This window comes from Mirounga leonina, unplaced genomic scaffold, assembly GCF_011800145.1.
Source record: "Mirounga leonina isolate KUSES-001 unplaced genomic scaffold, KU_Mleo_1.0 Mir_115, whole genome shotgun sequence".
Classification (NCBI taxonomy): Eukaryota; Metazoa; Chordata; class Mammalia; order Carnivora; family Phocidae; genus Mirounga; species Mirounga leonina.
In genome coordinates this window covers 53,048,647-53,069,000 of record NW_023270268.1, presented here as the reverse complement: position 1 = coordinate 53,069,000, position 20,354 = coordinate 53,048,647, and the positions used below count along the sequence as shown (strand labels likewise).

General features: G+C 45.5%; 1 protein-coding gene across 1 annotated transcript in view; it reads right to left on the bottom strand.

Annotated features, from left to right (window-relative positions):
* Positions 1–19,723, bottom strand: part of LOC118005778 (schwannomin-interacting protein 1) — a 119,550-nt gene extending 99,827 nt beyond the window's left edge. The window contains exons 1-2 of the mRNA XM_034998003.1: positions 19,504–19,723; positions 18,605–19,306 (exon numbers count right to left, since the gene is read on the bottom strand). Coding sequence (XP_034853894.1) covers positions 18,605–19,288 — 684 coding nt within the window. The 5' untranslated portion in view covers positions 19,289–19,306; positions 19,504–19,723. The remainder of the gene's footprint in view (positions 1–18,604; positions 19,307–19,503) is intronic.
* Positions 19,724–20,354: the final 631 nt, after the last annotated feature.

Sequence of the window (20,354 nt, the reverse complement as noted above, 5' to 3'; positions counted from 1 at the left end):
CTAAGCAAAAACAGCTCATTTTGCACGCCCCCAAACCAAGAGGGAGAGAAACAACTCATTATTCTAAATCTTCAGACTGTTTAAAACTGTTTAAAACACAACAAAAAAGAAAATACACATACAACAAAAATACAGACGATGTATTGAAATTTCCCAATCAAATGAGTATCACAAAATATGACAAAATAAGTCTGATGATATCCACCAGTTTGTTTCATACAAACTAAGTCGTCATTGTCTGGGAGAGAATAAGCGGTTCCAGTGACAGACAGCTCTTTTGTTTCTGCAAGCAGTGGCGTTCAGTGGTACCCTGGCTGTTTTGTTCAAACTTCTGACTGACATCCTCGTTATTCAGATTGATCAGGAAAATATATTTTTCTTTTGACAGAGTTGGGCTGCTTTTAAAGGAATTACTTGTTTCACATTACATCCTTCCACCGGAGCACTCAAACTTGACACCTTGTGCAGAACTCACAACTTACCTCCCAACAAAAAAACCACTGGCCTGTGGGGATGGCTCTCTATTTACATTCAGCCACACACATCAGCATTTACCAGGGTGAGGCCGCTGGCTGTCAACTCCTGGCTCTTAGTCAATATTTAATCACTGTGCGGTTATGGAGGGAGAAGGAAACATTCCATCTCCCCATACATGCCTTTAATATGAAAAAGGCTTTCATTACGTTTATAGAAGCATGGTTACGCTTTTCAGAAAAGCCATCAAACTGAGACGTTGCACAACGGTTCTGCTATATGGCGTTTTGAGTGTATTGCCATTAATAGGTGTATAAAACGAATCATATGTAATTGTGATTATTTTTCAAAGTATTACAAGTCTTTGGGTTCACTCTAAACCCCCTTTTTTTTTTTTAATGGAGAAGGGTTAGAGAAAAATCACGCAATACTCGTGTGGTTCATAACCTATAGCTCTAGTTCAGTCTCCAGGTTAAAAAGCAAAGCAACCATGCCAAGGAGAAAATTCAGATTCCTTTTGACTTTTACTTAATGTTAAAACCTGCCCAGTTTTGTTTTTTGATAGAGATTTGTAAATAATTTTCTTAGACCCAGCATGATGCTATTTTAAAGGAATAACTAAAGGAACAGAAGCCAATGGTTAAAGAAAATGGGCACTACCCACGTTACAGGGAGTCCTTAGGCTCCAACCAGACAAAAGCATTTCATGTTTCTTGTGTAGCAAATGGCTCTTCTAACAAGCTGATCACCTGCGTTGGAGACGCTTTTACCATTTAAACAAGACCTGCAATGTTCCATAGGGAAGGCTCATGGATTACTTACAGTGTCAAGATAAAAGGAAACCGGCAGTGAAGGTGAATCAGAGTAGTAAGTATTTAAAATGCCTTAGCTCAAAGGCACACAGTTCTCTTTCATTCCTTCTACTAACCACCGACCAGATGAGCAGGTGTGGACTTGCTCTACTGGATGACCTGTGGCAGGAAACGTTTCACTTCCAAGTTGCAAACCATATTTGACATTCAACAGGTTTTCATTGTGGGTGGGTAGACGAGAGAATTCAGCTTTACGTCAGCTCCTACATTTCATTGGTCCTGCGCTGATGGATGGAGGAAGGGAGGGGTTTCCCTAACTTTCCTGCCCCTGCCTGCAGAGCACTGGAGGCTTCTGAGAGGAAGTCCCAGGACTGAGTGCTCACGCGGCTGACATTAGAACACCTGACTCTCTGCCCCCAATCCTGTCAGCATCTGGCATTTCAACATCTCTGCCCAGTCTCAGGTCAGTGTGCCTAAAGCTTCAGGTAAATCACAAGTAGCTCATCAGGAGAAAGGCTGGGACTCCATTTTAACATATTCCCAGCCCACAGCATCCAGGAGACTTGATAAGAAAATCCCACAAATATGCCAACTCCTTTAAACCAAAACACTCAAGAACTTCCTGGAGCCTGAGAGATTTAACATTAATTCACTACTGAATTCAAATAGCTTCTTCCCACTTAATTCCCTAAAAGCCTCCATTCCCCACAGTACCCCAGTTCTCTGGGTACAAGGAAATGGCATTTCAAGCATTGTGTCTATCATTAAACTCTTTGCAGCATAAAAAATATTTTAAATTTACTACAGGAAAATTACACGGTTATTTTATTGTATAAAAGATGGCTTTTAGGTGTAGAGGTGGGAAGTGCCATAAATGAGATGCAGACTCAGATGCCCAGGCTATGTTTGTTAGGAGAGAGAGTAATTTATCTCAGGCTAGTCCTGACTTGAGTTCCACAAATCTTTCCAAACTCCTTCCCTGCACCCTCGCTGTCCCCCTCCTCCCCCCTCCCTTACCCCTCTCCCGCCATCCCCCATGGGGCTCCCTAGGGCGGCTCTGGCCATCCCACCCTGCACTGGGGTCCTTTCTTTCCAGGTCTTGGGTCAGCTGTCCTCCTGCGGCTGCCTCTGCAGGTGGCCGAGCCAGAGGCTTCCAGATTCCCTGACCTCCCGTCATGGCCCTTTCCTCGGATATTAAATAACCACCCGAGGAAGTTGTTTAATGTCCACCTCCCTCACCAAAATAAATATGCCACTTGGACAGAGCTCATAGCCCTCTCCTCTCCCCTAGTGTCCAGCAACATGCAGCTGCTGAATATAAATGGCTGTTAAGTGACTAAGTACATGAATGGGCAAGAAAAAAATCACGGGAGGCACTGGGTTCTGCTGTAGCCTGAGCCCCCTCGACTTCAGCCTACCTGACCTTCTCTCCCCCCCTGGGCCTTCAGATGGCCGTTGCTTTTGCTAGACTGCCACAGGTGACGCTATGCTGAATGTGGTCCCAGGACTTCTGCAAGGAGAGCTCTCTGGCTGTGCTGCCCAACACATGGCAAGGACTCAGGCATGGCCCATTGTTTACAGCTGCCTATAACCTAGTGACCCACAGTCCCACTCTATAGGTGAAACAATTGAGGAGCAGCTAGCTCAGGATTGGGTGTCAAGAGAGCAGGAATGCACCGTTCTATCACTCAACCAGAGGATCATTATGATTCCTTCAAACCAACACAAAGGGCAAGTTTTTGACTGTCTTAATGGACTTAGCCAGATTTATGGGAATAAGCATAGGGGTATTGGTGGGGACCTTCAAAACGAAGGGAAGAAACATAAAGCCATGCATTTATGTTGAATGATTTTTTTTTTAAAGATTTTATTTATTCATTTGAGAGAGAGAGAGAGAGCGTGCAGGTGCGGGGAGGAGCAGAGGGAGAGGGACAAGCAGATTCCACGCTGAGTGCAGAGCCCAGCACAGGGCTCAATCCCAAGACCCCAAGATCATGACCTGAGCTGAAATCAAAAGTCGATGCTTAACCAACTGAACCACCCCTTGAATGAATTTTTAATTAATTTAAAAGAAGTTTCCATTTACGAAGAATTCTCAAATAGCAGCATGTGGGTACAAGCAGATACTGTATATCCAGAGATTACATATGTTCGGACGTGACTGCAGCCATTAGCAAAGACAAGCTAATGAATGTCAGAGAGGCTAAATCCCAAGTACCTGGTGCAGCAGTTTTACTAGTTGAAAATGGAAAGCACATGGCCCTTGGAGCCAGTGAGACCTGAGCTAGCTCTGTGATCCTGCCAGAAGCCTCAGTTTCCTTGTCTGTGAAATGGGAGTAACAGCATCCACCTCGCCTCACTGTGAGCATTAGGCACAATAAAGGAAGAGTAGCCAGCTCACTATCTGCCCATAGTTGGCACTCAGTAAGTAATAGCTGTTGTTATTATCATTGAAACAGGTTTGACACATGTCTCTCCCGTTCTCACAGCAGCGTCACCCTCTTCAACAGCACGAGGCACGTTGGCGTGTTTACAGGATTCGGGTCAGCCTCCCCCACTGGGCTGTAAGCTCCAGGAGGGCAAGAAGCCCCATGACGTGACTGCTCCATGTGAGCCTCTGCTCAACCTTACCCTCTATACCTAACACATAGGAGGCACTCAGTATGTCTTTACTGACTGAATAGGCCATGAAGAAAAAACAACGGCCTATCTTAAGGAGAGACCTGGCAGACATCATTGTGTGGACTGTGGTTTGCTGAAAAGCTTCATGTAAGCAATTTTAAAATCCAGCTCTTATTCCAAAATGAACTCAGAAAGCTTACTCCTTCAAAATTCAGAGACTTGCTACCCTTAGATCACACAAGAGCATAGTTTCTAGAAAATAAAGAATGGTTAGAAGACATTCTTTAATTCACATTAAAAATTTATAGATTTATACCATGATACTAGTTGTTTTTATCCCAATAATTATAAGGAGGCTACGACTACTATTCTGGGCCAGGTCTGTCTGATTCCAGAGCCTGCTGATAACTACCCTCCTTATACAAAGTCTCAGCTGCATCACAAGAACACATCTGGACCGGCATCAGAGGGTGCTGGGGTAATGTCTGCTGACGTTTCAGCCCCGTGTTTGAATCTTGGCATTAGCATCACCAGCCATAGGTTGAACCCCATGTGGTCCAGTTAGCTTTGATCCTGATGTCTCCCTTAGATCTGCCCAGTCACCCCATGAGTCATAGGAGTAGAATGAGGGTGTGTGGCCAAGATGCCCTGGGCAGATAAGCCTACGACATCCAAGCGGGATGTCAATGTTCTGTTTATGACACCTCCAAAGTCTCTCCTGCTCTGTGTGCCTATTTCCTCATCTGTAAAATGAAGCAGACTGGGCCAGATGAGCTCTAAGTTCCATTCCACCTTTGATATTCAATGATTCTGTGAAAGACTGAAAAATACTATTCTATTTAGTGATATTGGGCCTACAGATATATGAACTTGATTCATAAGTCAAGAGACTGCTGTCATCAGTTAGGGCTCCTGATTTGAAAGCAATAAAACCCACGTCAGCTGACCTAAACTCACAGGTTCAACAGGAGGTAGTCACTAGGGCAGCACAGAGAAAGCCAGGGAGGCAGGGCAGGTCGGGAAGCAGAAGCAGCCATGGTCCCTCAGGGGAAGACCCTGGCAGCCGGCATCACTATGAGGGCCTCCAGCTGTCCTGAGGGCCTTGCAGTGAGTGCTCTAGACACCTAGTCCCAGGGAAGCAGAGCCAGGGGAGAGAGAATCTGGGGCTGAGGTTCCAGAACATGAGTTAGCCACTTGCAATTACCCTCCCACCAAAATCATACACAGCAGGGAACGGGTAACTCCCTAAAAGGAACCTGGGCACTCTTAGGAAGGGTAACTCATGTGGGGCGCAAAGCCCAAGAACATCCACCATGGGAGGAAGAGCCTAAGAATATAGAGGTCGGTGATGCCAAAATATCCTCTCCTCCAGCTCAGCATCTAATGAATTTCAAAAGAGTATATAAATTTGAAATATTTATTCAAAACATTCTGGTCTAGAAAGCACAATTTCCAATGTGACTTTATGGGTTTCGCTGAAAGAAACATTTACTGAGTAGTATCATAATCCGCAATACATTGAACATGTAATTAGTAAAAGAATTCTGGGAAATTTAAACAAGCCTAAGAGGAAATCACTGATCCTGTCAGCTGAGCCAGGCCACCCAAGGCAGGGAATGACTAACCAGGAAACCCTCTTCATGAGAAATCACTGAGTCACGGGGACATCCTGCTGCTGACAAAACTCTGTCTGGTGCCCGTTAGTAGCTTAGGTTTTAAAATTCTGATGATTCGGTCAACAAATACTGAACATCCTGACAGTTCAGTCTCCTTTCTTTTTCCACGCCTGCAAGAGTCTCAAACCTGCTTCCTTATTATTTCTAATCTGTGAAATCTCCCACATGTGTTTCCGCGACTTATTACTCATTTCACATCTTGAGTGACATTCATCCCCTAAGTCACTTACAGCTCTCTCTAGTCAACTGTAACTTACTCCCTTCTGCCTGAACTTTCATGCCAGTCACAGAGCCTTCACAATTCAACCGGAAGCTTAACTTTAAAGAAGTATACTCCCAAGCCGAAAAGCTGTTTCCTGAAAACAAGCAAGCAAGCAAGCAAACAAACAAAAGATCTGGATGTTGGTGAGCCAAATAACATTCCCAAGGACAGTGAAAATTTGTGGCCATTTATAGCCTACGGAAAAGAGCCCATGGGCAAATATGTAATTTATGCTACCCTCGGGAACTCCAGACACAGCCCCTCACATCCACCCTCCTGGTTAGAGAAGCTGTGCCCTCTGCAGGCCTGCATATGCTACTCTCTCTACCTGCCCTGCTCTTCTTCATTGCACACGCTTTCCCCACAGGGCAGCTGCAGAGTTTCCACCGAGGAGGGACAGAGGAAGGCAACCTGGTTGGCAGAGGGGCTAGGAGAATGGTCTTCAAAACACACTTACAAGCAAACACACAGTGGAATATTTGCTTAGGTTTCAGGTTCCCTTGGGATGACTGTGGGGAGGAAAGGGAGACTATGGAGGGACATAGCTCTCCCCTCTCTCCAGCCGACAAGGCTATATTACTCATTACCTTTGTTGACTAGATTTTAATTGTAAAATCTAATATAAATCCAAATAAAGCCAGGAGTGTAGGTAATAATACTGTGTCCATGTTCATTTCTTAGTTTTGACAAATGTGCCGTGGTTATATGAGATGTTAACATCAGGAAGAGCTGGTGAAGGATATTCATGAACTTCCTGGACTATCTTTGTAACTTTTCTGTAAATCTAAAGTTATTCCAAAGTAAAAAGTCATGTCTAAAAAGCAAAATGAACAGTGTTTCCTATTTTTCTAAAGGAAAGTGAATCAAGACCCCAAACTTGTCTCGTTTGCTTGAAATCTGTGTTGACTTTGTACTTGGAGCCAGTGGTTCTAAAGAGGAAAAAAAACAAACCCCAAAACTTCGCAACCTCTATGCTTCCAACAGTATATTATGTAGTAACAGCTGGAGTTAAATAAAATCTAAATATGATTCAGCAATCTTGAAGTTTCATTAGATTCCATATAATAACAAGAAATTTTATCAAAACTCACCTCTACTGCCACCCCTTGAATTAAATGGTCTCAGACGAATTTCCAGCAGATAAAAGAACTGAGACCACATATCCTGTGTGTGTGTGTGTGTGTGTGTGTGTTTAAGGTAACTTTTTCTTAAAGAATTCCTCCCTTTTCATTAATCATAAGTAATGAAAAATAAATCACAATATACTTCCCTGACTCCAAATAAAAAATCAGTTTTTGAACTGCTTTGAATACGAAAGAGAAAAGTAAATTCTAAGTAATGAGATGTGTATAAAAATTAAGTGAAACAGAATAAGGTGTATGCTGTTAGCTCTCCCCCCCGCTCCCAGATGTTATTGTTTCAAATTATTTTAAGCCCTGAAAGGGGTAGAGGAAGCTACTCTGGTGTCAGTAAATCAGAACATTGCTTCATGAGTTTTCTTCCCTAGCATCTCTCATTTCTAGTATCTCACCAGACCTCTAGCAAGCCCCCCCTACCCCCACTTCAGGAAAAGTCATTGAACCTCTCTGGGCCTCAGGATTCTCATCTGTAAAGAGAGACTAGGTTTGGTGTGGGATGGGAAGCTGGTAGCCCAAAGACCATATTTTGAAGAACTGATATGCTTATTAGCCCTACAAAATTATGTGGCTTTTTTTTTTCTTTTTGAGTTACTTGTCAGAGTTTCATATTCAAGATATTTCTCATAAAAGCTTGGTCTTGGGCTTTTCCTGATATATCAGAACGTTGACTATATTCTGGCATGGCAACAAGTCAGTCAGTGTGTTAGAACAGCTGCCCCTTTATGTCTGGGACACGCCATCCAGTTCACCACGGTCCTGCTTCCCTGTGACGCACTGCCCTCCTGAGTTACCTACACGGCTCTGGAAGCATCTGGGTTTGCCATCCTTACTATGGAATCCCTCCCAGCTCTAATATTTGGATTCCCAGTGTAATTGCTTATTAGGAAAACAGAGTTCTAATTAGGCTGCCAGCACACTGGAATATTCTGTAGGGGTCTTACTTATAAGTTAGTGCACACACAACAGTTATACATTGGCTTTGTTGAGTGTTTCTGTATGAAACACAAGAAACATAAATCTAATACTGAAACCACCATACCATAGTAGAGCAGGTATTTAAGAAGTTTTAAAACCACTGCTACCTCAAGTTTTTCTTCTAGAACAAGATCTGACTTTAAGGGCTGTTTGGGTCAGACTGTGTGGGGCCACTGTAGGCTGAGCAGCAACTCTAACAGGAGATCACTAGTTACGTAATTTAAGTATTCAAAAATAAAATCCCAGTGGTCTTCTCTCTTACTCCTTACCAATTTTAGAGTGGAAATAAAAAGGACAGAGCACTTAAGATGCAGTTGCTCATAATAAAATGTCAGACCAGGTCAAATGGACCAAAAATTATGTAAGATTTCACAAAGAAAAAAAAATCGTCTGCAATTTTCATAAGTGGTATAATTTTTAGCTACTGGTGCCATGAGGAGAAAAACAGAAGGCTAAATTGGTTTTGAAACTATTTGAAAACATGTTATTTTTATAGGAGTTGAGATTAGCCTTTAAGTTCTCTTCTAAGGAGACACTGTGCAGGTTCCCACAGGTCCAGACCCTTCTTATTTTAGAAATAAGTTTCACGCTACTCTTTCTTTGCATGGGGAAAAGGGGGGTACCAACCATTGTGCTGCTGGACTTGACGCTCAAAATGCCCCAGCATTTTATAACACAGCAGCTTTTTTGGTTCTGTTTTTATTTTTTAATGGTCTAACCTCAAATCTAAATTTACAACACTGCTGGAGATCTTGGGCATTATAAGGAAATTACCTCATTCCCTTTAAACTTTTTTAGACAGCAAAATTCTTTCCATATATGGCAAACCCAGAAGGAAGCAGAATCAAATGACGTTAGTTTAGTAGTTGCCATAACTTACCTGTTGTTTTGTTCTGAACATGCCTACAACGTATTTGTGAGTGAGGGGCCCCTGGCCACAGCTAGCGGGCCTGGAAGAGTGCCCGTCCTCGTCTCCTCATCACCAGCTGGTCCATGAGGACACCTGGCCAAGGGCCCTGGTCATCAGAGGTGCCCAGAACTGGATGAACCATTTTCATACAGACTTTGAATTGGTTCTCTACAGGCTGAGGATCACAGTGGTGATCCTAGGGGAGGTTGCAATGGGTATGCACCACTGAGGGGGCAACACCGTGCCAGATGAGCTCACCCAGGCTCAGGGAGGTCCTGACGGGGGATCTGCTGCCCAGAGGCCTGGCTGTGAGGCTACAGAGATTGTGCTCTGCTCTCCGCCCTTTTCCAAGCACCCTAAAAACCAGCCTAATCTGCCTGGGCAAGTGCAGCAGCACCTAGAAAAGCCCAACCCACAGTTTCTTGCTAGATGCTTTTTGTAAAAAACAAAACAAAACAAAAAAACAAAACAAAAAAACCCCAACTCTGGATAACTCAGACATTCATTTCTACAAGAAAGAGTTTTGAAGGATCAATCATCTCTATTAGGACATGGGTTTTTCACAAAACCCTCTTGAATTGATATATTTGCAGAAATCAGCTGTTGACTAATGCATGGCTTCTTGTAATCCATAAAAATTGAAGTTTTTAAAAAATATATATATATACTATACTAATATCCCAAGGAAGAAAGATCCACAATCACTTTCAAGAACATAAATGCCAAGGAGTAACTTTGAGAAATGGAAGGAAATAAAAGAAGAAAAAAGATGAACATGATACTGTTGATGATGGATATAACAAAAAACGTCATTCAATTACAAATAAATATAAAATATTTGGGTGGAGATTCAAGGGTATCAGTAGAATGTACAGATATAAGTGGCAATTATTAAGAAATCTGATATACACAACTAGATGGAAGAAAACTGGTTAACTCTTTTGCTTCCAGTAAGCTTTGCTGTAACTTCACATCAGTTACAGGTAACTCAAAAATATTTTACAAGTACTTTTAAAAAACCATCAACCTGGAGCTGAACAAACATTGGTTGAGTTCATTCCTATCACCTGAGTATTGCATGGCCTAAACCATCATCTTCCGGATTATACAAACTTTCTGGAGAAAATACCACCAAAGTAGGGAAAAATGGGAATAACCCCAAATGACACACACATTGAAAAATAGATCAGGTGGGGACAATAAGATGAGGTTAAGTATGTGCAGGAATGGAAATAGAGAAAGACAAGTGACAAAGATTGGTGATAGAACATGCTTGACATAATAATTTAACAGATATATAAGGAAAATAACATCACAAAAGTGAAGTGGTAGCCAAAAACGAAACAAAGCAAAGAAACAAACCAAGAGCATCTGAAACAATGCGGGCTCTTACAGATTTGATGAGGCTTGGCTAAGTGAAGGAGAACGGTTATTATGAGTTTCCTGGCCCTGACAAGAAGAATTAGTGATGGCTCAGTTCTACACATTTAAATGGGAAACTAAGAAACATCATATGGGGAACATAAAAACCCAAACACATCTCCCTTTCCTGATGTCCACTTTTCTATTCCTTGTTCTCACCCACATTCTGACGAAGCCTGATGTCCTAGTGGAGACTATTTCATGGGCTGCTACTGAACTCCACAAATACTTTTCTTTCTCGTTTTTTCTTGTTAATTTCCCCTCTGGGAGGCTTACAATCAACTATTCACTTAAAGCTCTACTTGCATGTGGGTGAGCTGCACAGAGATCTTCTCCCCCCTGTCTTTCTGAGCTCAGGCTCGACCTCGCAGCCTGACAGTCCACGGAAGGACTTTGTCTGTAGAAGTGACCTGCGGAAGGGTGAACCCAAACCCTCACTGCTCCCCTCTCTGCCTCCCAGAACTCAGGTGGCTCCTTGCAGAGTTCTCAAGGGCCAGTCATCCTCTGGCCCCACAAGAGGGAAGAACTGTGTGGCCCAGTGGTGGAAAGGAGGCTGGACAGACAGGAAAAGGAACAATGACAGAAAATATCGTTGACCCAGGGAGAGCACTGTTTTGTTGATAGGAATACACACAGTGATGAGCTGAAGTCTGCATGGAAGAAAGCAATTTTATAATTGTCTGAAAATGCTGGTTTAACAGAAGAAAAAGAGAAACAAACAATAAAATGAAAACTTCTGATGAAGTGCTAAAAAGTAGAATCTACTTCCAGACTCGGACAGGCCTGGGCTGAGGACGTTCGGGGAAGCTGAGTGAAGGTATTTAATCTCCACAGACCTATTTCTGCCCTTGAAAACGATGAGGGTTTGATGAGATGACCTCTCGGATCCTTTCTATCTTTAAAATCCTATTACTTTTCTACTTAAAAAGTTTAATTTCATAATTGACACTTAAATTTCCACAGAAGTTGTATGCAAAATAATCTTTTGGTCACTGACAGTATAAAACATCATCTGTCCCATCTAACAGCTCAAGGAGCCAAAAGTGGTTAAGAAAAGCATTTGCAAAAGCCCTTTTTGTTAAAATACTTGGGACTGAATTTCAAAAGTAAGAAAACAAGACCATTCATGTCTTCAGGGGTAAAGGTCTAGGAGTAAAAACAAATTTCTATTTTTAAATGCAAATGTAATGTCACAGAGTTTAGACATGGACCTGGAATTATGATTACTAGCACTTGGGTAGGTAAGACACATACCCATGAAAAGATAATTGAGAATATCAATTGACATATCACTGAAAGAGCCCGGAAGCAGAGTCAGAAATTGACAGGTCTGGTCTGAGTTTTGTCGGGTCAGGTAAAGACTTCAGGTAAATCCCTAAATCTTGCTGGGCCTCAGTATTATCATCTTTAAAATGGAAATAAGTACTGCCTTGTGCACATTTTAGGTGTCATAAGGATGGAATGTGATAACATGAAAACACTTAAAACTAGAAAGTTTTTTTTTTCAAAACCTAAGTATGCGGAAGTGGTACACAAGTGGAATAAAAAGTTCAGAAGAGCGAGATGATCAGGTACAGTTTCCCAAAGAGGGGAGGCCCTGAATCAGAGCGGGCCATGGAGAAGCAAGTGCTGGGCAGTTCGGTGGACAGTAGCATCTGGACCTGCTCCGAAGAAAAGGGCTCATGCCGGGCCTTCCTGAGTGAACTAACAAGGAATGCCAGGCAAAGGATCTGGAGTTGAAAGTGTGGCAGAGCTGGAAAAAGATGGGAGGACGGTGACAGGATGTCAGCGGTGAGATGTTCAAAGAGCTCCATGAATGTGTGATGAGAATGTCTACATCTGTTTTTCAGATACGCACCCTGAAAATTTTCCTTAGGAAATTTTAAAGGACCCTATGTGCAAAACAATTGGTGGGCAAAGATCTCCTTTTGTCCAACTACAACACTTTCAAATGTTCCGCTAGAGGATGAATCATGTGATGGTAGTTTAAATACACACACAGCCCCAGAACGTGTAGTTCACCTGCAAACCTAATGTTTTTGTAACCCAACCATATATTTCTTTAAAGTCTTGAGTACACGCTAATGGATAGAACAGCCTTTGCAGCTCGTAAACAAATATCAACATCAATTACAAAAACAGGCAATGATGGCACTAAACATTTCAAAGTAAAAGGTTGAAGCACAGAGTACATTAAGTCCTGGTAGTTGCTGGTTGTGATAAAAAAAAAAAAGATTTAACAATGTCATGTAGCGCTCTCTAACAAGAATAAGAGATAGTTGCACACCACACAGAATATTTTCACTGCTGTGCCCCAGGCTGCCAAAGCACATGACTTATTAAACTTACAAATTTTACAATATTTTGTAGGAGTAATAAAGACCTCTTAATTCAGTCTATAAAAATGGGAATTCATATACTTTAAACATAGCCCAAGCAACTACAGAAACAAGCTACTTCAGCCATTCCAGCTACTTCAGAGGATCATTGATGGGGAAGGAGGACCTGGGCAAAAGGCTTACAGAGTAATACACTGAAAACAACCTGGGGGCGCCTGGGTGGCTCAGTCATTAAATGTCTGCCTTCGGCTCAGGTCATGGTCCTAGGGTCCTAGGATTGAGCTCCACATGAGACTCCCTGCTCGGCCGGGAGCCTGCTTCTCCCTCTCCCGCTCCCCCTGCTTGTGTTCCCTCCCTCACTGTCTTTCTCTCTGTCAAATAAATAAATAAAAATTAAAAAAAAAAAAAAGAAACAACCTGTGTTTACTACCATTCTAGGAAGAAATATAGGCAATTTAAAGTTTGCTACTAGTTAATAGTACAAACAAATAAAAAGACAAATTATTTTCAAGTACTTAGGAAAAAACTTCAGGAGAATTTGCTGTCAACCATATCGATTAAAATTATTCTTATCTTCTCATTAAAAGAGGAAATGCACCTGCCACAGGCACTAAAAATAACAAAATCATAATTAAAATGTGTTGGGTCTACAACTAGAACTCTTCTCTAATTTAAAAATGGATATTTTTGAACAATGGGTGTAATGACTCTGGTTGGGTGGAAGATGGGATCCTGGTGCTTTCTCACTGTTTTAAGAGAGAGGGAAGCAATCATCCCAGTCACCTGAAGAGAGATATTTTGCAAGTCCCCAAAGACAGAGATGGAACAGAGCAAACAGTGGGAGAGGAAGCCAAGGTTATAGTGAGTATATGAATAATTGTGGTGACAGAAGCATAAAAGGGTGCAGCTTCTTTGGAAAACAGGCAACCCCCAAAGTTGCCTACCATATGATTCAACCCTTCTACTCCTAGGTATTTACCCAAGAGAAATGAAAGAATATGTTCCTACAAATGAATGTTCACAGCACTTTCATTAGTAATAGAAACTAGAAACAACTCAAATGTCCATCAACAGAGAAATAGGGTATCTCCATAAAATGAAACACTACCTAGCAACAGAAAGTAGTGAGCTATTGCTCTACACAATAACACCGATGAATCACAAAATAATTACATGCTGAGTGAAAGAAGCCAGACAAAAACTGAGTACATATTATATGCTTCTACTTACATTCATTTTAGAAAAAACAAGCTAACCTACAGTGATAGAAATAAGACCAGTGGTGGCCAAGGGACAGGATGGGGAGATTGCAAAGGGGCATGTGGATACTTTTTGGGGTGAGAGATATGTTCATGATCTTAATTTTGGTGTTGGTTTCACAAGCGTACACATATATCAAAACTGACCAGATTGCACACTTCAAATGTGTGCGGTGGACTGTCAACTCTACCTCAACGGTTAATTTAAAAAAAAAAAAAAAATCAGAAGTGGGAAAAGAGGGAGAAAAAAGAGGGTGAGTTTCCAGAGACAGAACAGGCTCAACTTGGAGGACCACAGACACTGAGGACAGAAAACCTCACAGAAAGACATCTGAGAAAAAGAGGCGGAATAATAGTCCATTTAGGAAGAGGAGTACCTTGAGACAATGGGCACTGTCACCCCACCTGGCCATGCGGAGGGGAGCCCTTGAGTAGGTAGAAGAGTGATCTGGAGACAAAAGTAAGATCCAGGAGAAGCAGAAGAAAAGAAAGTGGACTGCTTGGGTCTATGCTGCGAAGAGGGAAACCGGGGTTTCCCTCCAATTGCCCAAGCCAGTTTACCAGTCATAGTAGGCAGGGAAATGAGAATTCAGGGTTGAATACAAATATCGGGGAGCAGGTCTCCCTTAAACTTGCCACAGCTGGTTCTAGATCTGACGTCAAAAGCACCAATCCCCAGTATCTTTCTTTACTCCTTAACTGTGTGGGGCCCTTGATGCTGATGCAGGCCCAGGGCAGGACTGTGAGAAACAGGTGGATACCAGAGGCCCAGGGGCTGGCCAACTGGAGGGGGCGCTTCTGGGAGCAGTTCTGGTTGTTGGGTGAACGGCTCCTCCTCCCCATGTGTGTGTGTCGGGCATTTGTGCCAAGCAGGGGGGAGCTGCTGGGGATAAGGCAGTGGGAAAAAGAGACCTTGCAGCCCTCAAGGCTCTGACATCAAGATGGCGGGGGGGGGGGGGGGGGGGGGGGGGGTTGCTCCAGCAAGGAGGTTGGGCCACCTGAGGGCAGGCAAATTTGTCTAGCAGGATAGCAGGATGGAAGGTCACCACAGTGTTTCCTTCAGGACTTCCTCTGGCACCTCAGAGCCCTGACCCCAAAGACAGTTCCCGGCACCATCCAAGCCCCATCCTCTTCAGCTGACACTAAGGGAGAAATTAGCTGCTTAAACCCTTTCACCAAAAAAAAGGTAAGCTCTAGGGTTTAAATCCCACCTAAATGTTGTATGTTTTTTAATTTGCCTCTAAATTTTCCCTAGATTAGGAATGGCTGATGGTCAACACAATTTTGAGATCTCATCCTTCCTTTTGAGATCTTGCTGCAGCCATTATTCCATTAAAACAAACCAAAACTAAACCAGGCCTGTGAGAAGAGACTCCGAAATAATGGGATTTTGATTATTTCCTAATTTACTTAGGTCCTTAATATTTACCAGGAAGCATAAGAGGGGACTAGTCATTAGGAAATCTAGGGAGGGGGAAGCCTCTTTCCTTCCCTTTTACTTCAAATTGATTTTAGCCTTAAAATAAGAAAAAAACCTTAGTCTGATATAAGAAGAAAGCTTTCCCTAGGTTACTTAGTGGGCTCTTAGGCAAATCACTTAACTTCAATGGGCCTCAATTTTCTCACCTGTTAGATGAGGGGGTTAGCTTAAGTCTGGGGCAACTGGGCCTAATAAACCATTCATTCATTCATTCATTCATTCATTCATTCATTCATTCAGTATTTGAGAACCTACTGCATCCCAGGCACTGGGTTACAGCAATTAAAAGAGAGGCAACACTACAACTTGATTCTAGAGAAACCAAAAATGGAAGGGGAACCAAACAAGATAATGTCAGGTAGCAGTAAGCACTAAGAAAATACACCAGGGTGCCTTACTTTACTTTGGGGAAGGTGGTCAGGGCTGTGAGAGGTGAGTAGTCTGGAATGATGGAAAGGAATCAGCCACTTTATTCCCAATAGAGGCAACCCTACTGGGGGTTTTCCTTCAGGTGGGCAAAGCTTATTTGGTTCTCTTCATAGGTAAAGGAGACTATACCCCTCTTTTTCATTTTATATCCTTCCTCCCAGTACTCTGTATTAATTCCATTTATATACACTTTTATTTTTATTTTTACTTTTTTTTAAGATTATGTATTTATTTGACAGAGAGAGAAAGAGAGAGAGGGCACACAGAGGGAGCTGAGCGGCAGAGGGAGAGGGAGAAGCAGACTCCCCGCTGAGCAGGGAGCCAGATGTGGGCCTCCATCCCAGGACCCTGGGATCATGACCTGAGCCTGAGCCGAAGGCAGACTCTTAACCGACTGAGCCACTCAGGTGCCCCATGTACACAACTTTTTAAAGAGGAGCAAAGTATTGGACTTGAACAACTTCCTCTAGATAGGATTTCTCTTCTACAGGACTCCTTTGTTATTCTCAAGTTTCTGTCCTCATAGTTATAAATTCTCCCACTTATTCTGGGCAGGAGTAAACAGGATTTAAATCAGTGTTTTTCAAATTTCATAACAACCCACAGTGAGAAATAAGTTTTACATCATGACCCAGTGTATAAAACCAAAAGTTTTTAAAACCAAGCTTACTGTAACTACCCGCAATGGACGGTAGTATATTCTATTTTATTTCATTTCTTTTTTAAATGCTAAGATGATTTCATCAGTAACTTACAGTATGAAAAACACTATTCTAAACCGACACTGGCTAGTAATTTTGTTAATAACAAACCAAAAAATGGTAAAATTGATTAAACAACCTCAAAGGCTCTCCCCTCCCCTTTTTCTGTACACATACTTGTTTTAAAGAAATGGGTTCCAAATTTCTCTGTGTAACTTGTGGAGGAAATTCCCAGAGGGGACATTTTCAGAGGGACTGGGGTGGAGGGTGGGGAGCCGAAATATGCAAATTGTTCAATAGGTGAGGCGACACCTTTAGTTTCAAAGATTGCCCAAGAAGGAAAGACTCATAAAGTCTTCACAATAAGAACGAGGCTATGGGTGTGTGTGTGTTGGGGGAAGGGATGCTGTTAAGTAATTTATTAAATTTTAAGTTCCTAGAGGGGAGTCAGTCTGCACCCTTACCTTTCCTCACCAAAATTCCAGTCTCACATGGACAGATACGTAACTGCAACACTGAGAATCAGACCTTGCATTTAGCACATAACACACAGGTGCTCAGTAACATTTTATTTCATAACTTTTAAATAATGGAGCTCACTGTCATCATCAAATCCTAACTTTATGTGTACAGCAATCATTATGTTCTCCTGGAATGTAAAAATGTCATGCAGTAGTAAATGAAATGTGTTTATCTTCAAGTCATTGTTTAAGTCCAGGGAGCTTAATCAGGTATTTTTCTCAAGCTCTAAGTGGGAAAGGGATGTTTTCCATTGCAAGGTAAAAGAGAGAGGAGTAGCTGTAATGGAAAGAGTCCACATCTGCTAGTGGCCATGGTAAACAGCTGGGATTAAAATGAGTGTGTTAATTTAATAGGTAGTCTCTCAAGGGACACTAACCAGTGGGCTCAGTCAGCCAAGAGCTCTGTCTGATAGAAACCGTGCCAATTTCCCCGTGAGTCGCAGTTACTGTCCTCACCCCTGAAGTCAGAAGTGCATGCACCCAATTTCCAGTAGCCCCAGGGCCCTGGAGCCGAAAAATTACACCGGCAAGCAAGCATTCTCCCGCACTGCCGTACCGCTGCTACCCACGGAAAGCAGCGCAGTGAAGCTGGGGGCCCTTCAGCCCCATTTAGGGGCATCATTAACGATTTCAAATTACAACTGTTGCTTTATCTCACAACAGTGATGAACAGCGGAGCTACATTCATGATGTTTTTCTTTTAAGTCATTTATTTGCTCTCCTCTCAGGGGCAAGAAAGATGAGACAAGTGCAAACCTGCCAGAGCTTCTTATTATAGATGGAGCCCTCCTCCTCTCCCTCTCTCGGTTCCACTTCAGCACCCCTCCCTCTCTGGATTTCCTGAACTGAGGCAGTAGCCTCCGGTAAGGAACTGCAAGTGGCTCCTTTTCAAAACTAGGAGGGATTCACCAGAGAGGCTGAGGCGACAGAGGCAACAACCACTCCCTCACCCTAGCAGGTCAATTCACCCCATTCCCCAGGTCAACAATAGGTCAGATTTCAGAAAGGAACGAAGTCTTAGAGGAGGGCGGCCACCCATTCAAATTCAGGAGCATCCTCTTAAACGCGAGATGTGACAAACCCTGCTGCCATACCGGAGGTGTGGGCAGGCGACTGTGAGCGTGGGCACGGGGACAGCCTATATATAGGCGAGACATCACTGGTAACGAAGGGAGACCCACCACGGTCGACAAAGCCACAACTATTACGACTTGAAATATCACCCGCAGGGCACTGGCCTCGGTGCCAAGATCTCCCCGGATTTATTTTCAGGCAAGTGACTCACAACCTCGTCTCCATAAGTAATTCCATTAAAATGAGTCGCCGGTTCCACTAACCCGACTTTCCGCTGCCCTCTGGCTGCCACTCCCTCCTCTCCGCCCATCAGGCAAACCCAGACAGCTCCCAGACTGAGCAACCGTACCCCAGGGGAGCAGAAGGCAGGCTCTTAGGCCCGGCCCCCTCCCTCGGGGAGGGATGAATGGGGCCGGAGGCGGGTGGGCGCGCCAGGAGGGTGCGTGCGGGCGGAGCGCGGGGTGTGTACGCGTGTGTGCGCGCGTGGGCACGCACCCCGGCCAACTTACGGAGGTGGAGTTGGTCCTCGCTTGGCCCTGGTTCCGCACCTCCTGCTCCCGGAACTGCAGTCCAGCCAGATGCTTCTCCAGTGCCTCCCAGTCCATAGGGGGCACCGGGGGCTCCTCCGGGACGCACGTCCCACTGTCGGTGGGCTGAAGGCAGAGGACCCGTCCAGCCGCCGGGCCCCGGCCGCCGCGTCGGCCCCGCGCCGGCTGGGGCTTCTGGACCGCCCGGCGGGGGCCCCGAGAACCGCTGGGCCGGCCGGCCACCACCACCACGTTGCCATTGTGCCTGAGGTCCTGGGGGTCGTGCGGGTGGAGGTTGCCGTTGGGCACAGGAGGCGGCATGACAGTGGTGGCGCCCTTGCCCCTGCCGCCGCCGCCGCGGGTCCTGGCGCTCACGTCCCCCGGCTCCCGGGCCGGACAGCGGTCATCCCGGTACCCCCGCTCGTCGCGCTCGTCTTCCTCTTCCTCCTCCTCCCCGTCCTCCTCCGGCGCCCACTCATCAATCACCTTCTTTTGGTAGACCGGGAAGGGCTCCTCATAGTCCTCCAGGGCAGACACCAAGTCCAGGCTGCCCCCCGGCGACGACGAGGATTTGCACTCGGAGCAAGGGGTCACTTTGGTGGAGTTGGACTGCGAACTGGCGCGGCTGCTGCTGCTGCTGCTGCCGGCGTCACTGCCTAGATCCATCCCATCCTCTCGGTAATCCTGGGGGGGGGGGGAGGCAGAGAGTGAGCTGCTGGGCCGAGCCTGCTCCGGCCGCCCGCCGCGAGCACCCCGGCCCAGTGCCCCGAGCCTGCCTGGCCTGAGGTGCGCCCCCCAAGGAGGCTTGGGAACCGAAGCCGGCACCAGCCTGAGGCTTCCCTTAGCCCACCCCTCTCACCATACTCCTCCCAGGAACTAACCCTCAAATTAGCAAAGGGGGTGCCCAGCCATCAGCGCGGACACTTTCCATAAGAGGGGCCCCGGGGCGCGCATGGACTTTGTTGTAACCATTTTGCGCCGGGCGCGCCCCTGCACCCCGCCCCAAAGATTCTCCGAGCACCACTTTCCCAGAGAATTATAATTCCCTGGGGGCGGGACCGAGAAGAGGGTGGGCGCTACTGAATTCGCACACCGTTCCGGGCGCCGAGACCACCCCCCGCCCCGGCCCCGCCTCGCCCCGCCCCCGCCGGCGGCGGGGAGCCGGGCTCTGCTCGCCAGCTGAGCTTTACTTTCTAAGGAACCGCAGGCTGCTCGGAGGTCTCACTCCCGCCTCCGCGCCTCCCTGACCCGCCCCTCCTCGGCTCGCCGGAAGCCTCGGGGTGGGGGGGCGCTCCCAGCTTGCGCCGGAGAGGGTGGCTCTCGCCGCCCCCAAAGGTGTGCGGGGCCGGGGCGCGGCGGCAGTAGCTGCAGGCGCCGCCGCCGCCGCCCTGGGGGAGGGAGGACGCGCCCTCCCGGCGGCGGAGCCGGTCCCGCCACCGAGCATGCCCAGAGGCTGCCGGGCGCGGCGTAGTCCGCTCTCCCGGTTTTCGCGGCAGCAGGCTGGGGCGGGAGGCCAGGCGGGGATGGGGTTGGAAAGGTCGGGAAAAGGCCGAGGGAAGGGGGCACTGGGCGTTAGGCATGCAGACCCGGCCAATTAACAGGGGCGGCACCCTGGGGAGGGTGGTGGATTTTAACCCCCAGACGCACTAATATTTTCTGGGCGCGTCTCAAGCCCTCTTTTCGGGGCTCCTTATCCTGCGTAAGCCTCCTGGTACCCCAAAGCGCGGGCGCG